At 40.6% G+C, this 6,416-nt stretch overlaps 2 protein-coding genes and 1 pseudogene across 3 annotated transcripts in view; 2 read left to right on the top strand and 1 right to left on the bottom strand.

Moving 5' to 3' along the window:
* Positions 1-1,115, bottom strand: part of LOC140358504 (testis-expressed protein 2-like) — a 7,953-nt gene extending 6,838 nt beyond the window's left edge. For both annotated transcript variants that reach the window (XM_072443380.1, XM_072443379.1), the window contains exons 1-2: positions 802-1,115; positions 1-330 (exon numbers count right to left, since the gene is read on the bottom strand). The exon at positions 1-330 is cut by the window's left edge and continues 888 nt beyond it. In XM_072443380.1, the coding sequence (XP_072299481.1) occupies positions 1-279 (279 nt within the window). In that variant the 5' untranslated portion in view covers positions 280-330; positions 802-1,115. The remainder of the gene's footprint in view (positions 331-801) is intronic.
* Positions 1,116-1,506: 391 nt separating this feature from the next.
* LOC140357695 (methionine-R-sulfoxide reductase B1-A-like) lies at positions 1,507-2,827 on the top strand. The gene is made up of 4 exons (XM_072442210.1): positions 1,507-1,624; positions 2,043-2,185; positions 2,279-2,393; positions 2,467-2,827. The coding sequence occupies exons 1-4, from the start codon at positions 1,570-1,572 to the stop codon at positions 2,484-2,486; spliced, it is 333 nt and encodes a 110-aa protein (XP_072298311.1). The 5' UTR covers positions 1,507-1,569; the 3' UTR covers positions 2,487-2,827.
* Positions 2,828-3,010: 183 nt separating this feature from the next.
* Positions 3,011-6,037, top strand: LOC140358503 (methionine-R-sulfoxide reductase B1-A-like; annotated as a pseudogene).
* The last annotated feature ends 379 nt before the right edge of the window (positions 6,038-6,416 follow it).

Raw genomic sequence — 6,416 nt, 5'->3', positions numbered from 1 at the left:
CGAGGATTTGACCAGGTTGGTGCTCAGAGGCTCATAGGCTGAGCACATATCTGCGAGAGAACCGGGAGAGGACGGAGAGTGAGGCAAGCTAGGAGCCTGAGCAGTGCGGCCCTGGTTTGGTTTGAGATCCATCCCGGCGGCAGAGTCGGAGTCTGTCTGCGGTTTATCTTTAGAAAACGACACTATTGGTCCTTCTTCGGAGCAGTCCAGGCTGAAGATGAGCTTGCTCCCCTCCATGATGTTTGTGTTAATACAGTGAGTCCAGGGGAGCAGAGGCATGCGAGAAGGTGAAGCACAGCACCACCGGGGCCCAACAGGTCTTTAAGTCACCTGCAGTAAACAGAGATTCATAAAAGACATGCCTTGTTTGATTGGGTTCATTTCTGTCCAATATCAGGTCATATTCTATATCATAACTAAACGTATTCTTGAGAAATTCTATAACATAATAAAATGTATTCTTCAGTGATTGAATGTCTTAACAAAACTATTTCTCTTTTGTAATGTGTTATACTACATACGTCAAACAATAATGAATAAAATAAGAATAAGGATTAAATTAAAAAAAGATATTTTACCATCTATAGGAGCAACAACACAACAACATAGCCTATAAGTTTAGCATGGGTGTGCAACGGCAGATGTATAGCCTGAGGTTAGAAAAAGCCAACACAATAGACAACATATTCATGAAAAAGTTCGCTCGCATCCACAATCCACATGACTGCACAGTTATAGCAGATTATAATAGTAACTTCCTTTACTCTGCAGTAGAAGTGTTGCCTCAGTTCTTTCACTCACCTGAATGCATTTTGACGCAGTCCTCACAGATGAGAGTAGCACGCACTTGTGCTGCTGCTGCTGCTGCTGCTGCACTGATGCAGTCCGGAGTGCGGATGCTGCAGCGGCTTGTGCTCCTGCTCCGCGCGCATCTCTCATCACCAAGAGTCCCAGTTTCACCCCGGACCCTCCTGATGACTTTACAGCCACAATCTCGTCTCACGTTGATCGAAACATCGTGATGTCTGCGACACCGGGGCTTTAGTCCAGCCGTGGTCCTGACGCGTGAGCTCTACATAGAATAATGTGATTATTGGAGTCGCGGCCGCAGACAGGACCGAACTTTAATCCAGATTAAACTCAAATCCAACAGGAGACCGCGACTCCTCCTCTTTGCCTCTGCGTCAAACTACACGAAGCTCGAGCTCTTCAATCTGTGCAACAAAGAGGGAAATATTGTAGGGTTATTCATTTTTTGTTGCGATTCAAGACAAATGACAACAAACCGTTTTAATTCATTCCCATTTTGAAAAAAACCCAAATACCTTATGTATGACATGTGGGTCCGTAGTTGACATATTTTAGATCTTTAAAATATGGTTTATTATTGTTTAAAGGGGCGTCGCTCTTTAGGCTTGTTGAGACGTGACTCAGAGAACAGTAACGTTATTGTTAAACAATGTATCTGTACTTTATTCTGAAAAACCGCAGAAACCGGAAGTGTCCTGGAAGTTCACTTCAGGTTTACATAACACTAGCTCTGTCTGAAGACTTTTCTTGATACAAAGTATGTCATTTTGCTCATTTTTCGGGGGAGAGGTCTTTAAAGACCACTTCAAGCCTGGTAAGTGAACACATGATCACACCAAGTACACGCAGATCGTCTTTGAACTCACTTTGAGCTTCACCAGAACAAACGTGTTGCAATAAACTAGCGGTAAAGCTTATTGTTTGGGGGCATACAAATGAACAACTTCATGTATTATTACAGGATATGGCACGCCATCCCATCTATGTACATGTAACACCATTTTTAACACTTTTGTAATAACACATATGTACGTTACATATTAAAGCATGACACGCCCACTAGTTGCATAACAAACTTCACAAAGTAAATGAACCAGTTATTGTCAAGAGTGGTGAGTTCAATTGTCTTAAAAAGTGAGAGAACAGAAGAACCCTTGTGCAAATGCTTTGTTTCTAATTAGAAAGTACATGCCATCCATTCAAGTTGTTTGTTTGTTGTTGTTGTTCTTTAGGCGTTTATGTTTGCTCAAAGTGTGACCACCAGCTGTTCTCCAGTCGATCCAAGTTTGAACACTCCTCTCCTTGGCCTGCATTCACAGAGACCGTTCACGAGGACAGTGTATCCAAGCACCAGGAGAGACCTGGGGCCTACAAGGTAAAGAGTCCACTGCAGCTGTACCATCAACAAACTGACAATAAGTGCTATAAATGTGTTCAGTTTTCAAAGTCTGTGTTGCCTTTTCTGCAGGTGCGATGTGGGAAATGTGGAAATGGCCTGGGTCATGAGTTTGTAAATGATGGACCGTCTAAAGGGCTCTCGCGCTTCTGAATATTCAGCAGCTCACTCAAGTTCGTCCCTAAAGGTCAGAGCCTATTAAAATAACTTGAGGACTGTTGAATAATCCCATGTGTTAATCTTGTATATCTCACTTTTAGACAAGGTAGATGGACAATAATGTGAGTTATTTCTGCTGCTGGATCTGTGGAAGTCACGCAGCTGCTGAGGATGTGGACATTGTGTGACGAGGTCTGGTACAAGCCAAATCCGGGACGCCAGATCTCTGAAGAACTGTCGCCACACCTCACAGCATGAACACAATATGCAGGCTCTCTTTATGCAGATTTAAATACAGATTCACTTCAGTGGTTAGAATTAAGTAATGTTGTGTTTTATTTTTTTACAACTACAATCAGGAAATACCATATTTTCATTCAAAGAAAACACATCTATGCACAACAACTTTGTAATAACAATTGTATACAGTTTATTGAGGCTTAAATTATGGATGTCAAACACCTAACTTATGTGCAGAACTGAAATAAATTAATTGTAATTCAAACTTTGCTCTTAATTCGATATTTTGTACTAAGCAATCAAGTCAATGTTGTCAATGACTGTTGAGTGCTGCCCTCACGTGGACGTAATGAGTATAACGTCACATTACACAAGGGGCAGTGAAGCAAGCAGGTTATTTCTAGCTCAAACTGAAGGGAAACATGGACGAAATGTCATACTGCTCTTTCTCTGGAGGAGAAGAATACACAAACCATTTCCAATCTGGTGAGCAGTCTGGAATTGGCTTTATATTTCTGGTTAAAGACCATTTGTTTATAATGATGTTTCCCCCCATTTGAGGCATGTATGTGTGCTCAGACTGTGGCCATGAGTTGTTCTGCAGCAGCTCAAAGTTTCAGCACTCCTCTCCTTGGCCAGCTTTCTCTCAGACCATTCACCCAGACAGTGTTTCCAAACATCCTGAAGCGTGGGGACCTTTAAAGGTGAGTTATTTCATTATATACTTCCTTCTAATGTGCTGTTTGTTTGATCTATCTGGATAAGACAATGCAAATGTATCATTGATTCTCAGGTTTGTTGTGGAAAGTGTGGTAATGGTTTGGGTCATGAGTTCTTGTATGATGGACCAAAAGAAGGACTGTCACGTTTCTGAATCTTTAGCAGCTCGCTCAAGTTCATCCCCAAAGGTAATTCAATCAGTTCTGTTTGTTTGTTTGTTTGTTTCCACTGCAAACCCCATTTTATCTTTCTCCTATCTCAACAGACAACGACAAGCAGCAGAAACTAAATCTGTAGAATGAATCTAGTCAGCAGTTGCTAATTGTATGGTCAGTAAATGAAGTGTTTCGGGGCAAAGCCTTTCCAAGGAGCACCAGACACCGATGTTAAAGATCCTCAATTTGCAACAAAACGTGTACATCACTTGTAGATAGTGCAGCATCTGAGAGTCAAGCTCAAATGAACTGAAGGTACATTAAATCACCTGTTTAATTCAATACAATATTTGTCACTATGTTTCATCTCTGGTTGGTCTTCTCTAATTGCAATGGCCCGTTTGTGTCAGTAGATGGGGCTATATGCTCGTTTTACATGACCTCTGAAAGTACAATATGACATTCATTAGAATTACTGATTGGGACCTTTTGTTTGATAAAAACAATAGATCTTTTAAACTTTGTCAACACTGTACCTGCCAAATATAATGATAGTTTTTTGTTCATCGCATCATAAAAAGCATGAACCCAATCTGTTTTCAAATACTCCTCCTCCCTCCACTCGTCCCTGTCCACACAGAGTAAAGCTGTGGCCGCTGTCCCCGTCCTCAGCTTAGACCCTTGCAGTGGAGGAATGCTAAACAAAGCAGGAGCATGAGGGAGCGCTGAGCAGCTAAAGTGCAGCTCAAGCATCTGGGGCGAGCAGGTGTTGAGCTTTCAAAGGCTCAAACATCAGAGAATGGATGAAAGCTGCCATGCCCTCCAAATTATTATAACAGGAAGTCCCTTGATGCAGAAGATGTGTTTAGGCTATATCCACTTGGACATAGTAGTTACAAAGAAAATAGTAGTTACAAAGAAAATCTTGAAATAATTGTATTGATAATTCCAATATCACTCAAATATAAACTTAATTCAGGAAAAAGATGCACATTTTGACTTGGTTTTGTCTTTCTTTGGTATACATTTGCAGTTAATGGACTGAAAGTGTTCTTTTATTTTCTCTATTGTGCGTCCATAGATACAGAAGATAGAAAGGTGGAACTGTGTGCGCATCAGGAGCACATTGGATCATTTCCCTGCCACACATTAGCTTCCATTTCCATAATTGCACAGTTTTATCAGTTAGGCTGTCTTATCTGTTGCTTGGCAAAGATGGCACACAGATGCTTCCTTTTGGGGCAAACTCAGATGCATTTTGTGGTGGTGGAGTAAAGATTCCAGCAGACACAAAGAAAATAATACGACTGCAAACCAGATGCGTGAAAGATAGAGAGAGGAAAAGGAAATGAGCTTAAATCCCTAAGTGTAATGGGGTTGTGCTGCTATCTGTGAGAACACTCTTCTCACTTGGCATCTGTGCACAGCTGTAAGGCCAGGAGGAAACAAACAGGAAGGAGGAAGTGGTAATCCTCTGATCACATCACAGGGCAGACTTGGATCATGCCCTCTTCTTCTCTTCCGCTGACCTCGGGGGCTCATCCGTAATTGCATCAAACCACTCGGAAGACTTCTCGTTCACTTTGGCCAAGCCTAGAGGTTCAAATAAACATATGTCTGCTGCACTGAGTCATGCGCAGACATCTTGTTTTAATTGTAACCGGCTCTGCATTCTGCTGTTTATTATGGACACTGCACCTGCTTCTGTTTTCAGACACAAAATAAAAGTGATTCATTCTGTGCCCACACGCAAGGTAAATATATTCAGTCCATACATGTATTTTGCCCTCGGGCATCTGTCATACAGTGGTTATAGCTTAAAAAAAATCTGTCATCAGGCATTTATAATCTGAAATGTTTAATCTTCATAACATTTAACAGCGTATTTTACTTTTGTTTTTTGTTGGAAGGCAGCATACAATCACACAAATTTGTATTTTTTTTTTATTTTCCCCATACATTTGCAAGTGTTCCGTTGCTGCCCCAAAAAATGACTTTTGCCAACCAAACCTATTTTGTTCATGTTGTTTATTTGTTATCATTAAAATTGCCAGAATACTACTATTCTACAGTTTAGATTGTGTATCATTTACAGTCATGCATCTGAACAATATGGTATCATGTGATCTCTTCATACATGCTGGGATGCTGGAGTGAACACATGTTTCAGTTATGTATACAGCGAGTAAGCCAAACTCCTGTCCGAATATTGAACTATTGATGAAAGCATAAACAAGAAGTTTATGCAGCACAGAGGAATGCAACTTTCCCGCAGGTCATAGGGATGTTCTGGAAACTAGAAGCCCACCAGGTTGTGTGTATTGTAGTAATTCTGTCGGGACAATGATGGAAAAGGCCAAATAAAAAGATTTTTTGAAGAGACCCTGCAGTGAACCATGCAGTGTATGATTTACAGAAAGCATAAACAGATGTTAGGAAATGCACGGCTTTGAAGGAGCACATGTTATAAACACTAAAATCAGGCATGATAATTAAAAAAATATCCATACACTTGAATAAAGACAATTTATACATCAGTACAAACAAAGATAAAATGAAAATTAACATTTTAATAACACATTGGCTGACAAGAGTTTTTAGTGTGTTAATACTGTATTTAAAAAATGATAAATGGTCACGTTTATATCGCGCTTTTCTACCTTAAAGGCACTCTTTACAGCAAGGAACCACTCACCCACATTCACACACACATTCACCCACATATTTACATACACATTTACACACATTCACACACGTATTTACACACACATTTACACACACTGGGGTGTGCACTGGGGGCAAAGTGGATTAAGTGTTGTGTCCAAGGACGCCATGGCAGTATCCACCTGAGCTACTGTAGTTATTGTATTATTATAAAGGCATTACATTATTCAGTGGTAGGCCACTGCACATTACATATTGATCACTGGATCACT

Source organism: Eucyclogobius newberryi, unplaced genomic scaffold (genome assembly GCF_026437365.1).
Source record: "Eucyclogobius newberryi isolate DKJ021-1_F unplaced genomic scaffold, fEucNew1.0.hap1 SCAF_13, whole genome shotgun sequence".
NCBI classification, from domain to species: domain Eukaryota; kingdom Metazoa; phylum Chordata; class Actinopteri; order Gobiiformes; family Gobiidae; genus Eucyclogobius; species Eucyclogobius newberryi.
This window is presented reverse-complemented; position numbering and strand designations above follow the sequence as displayed.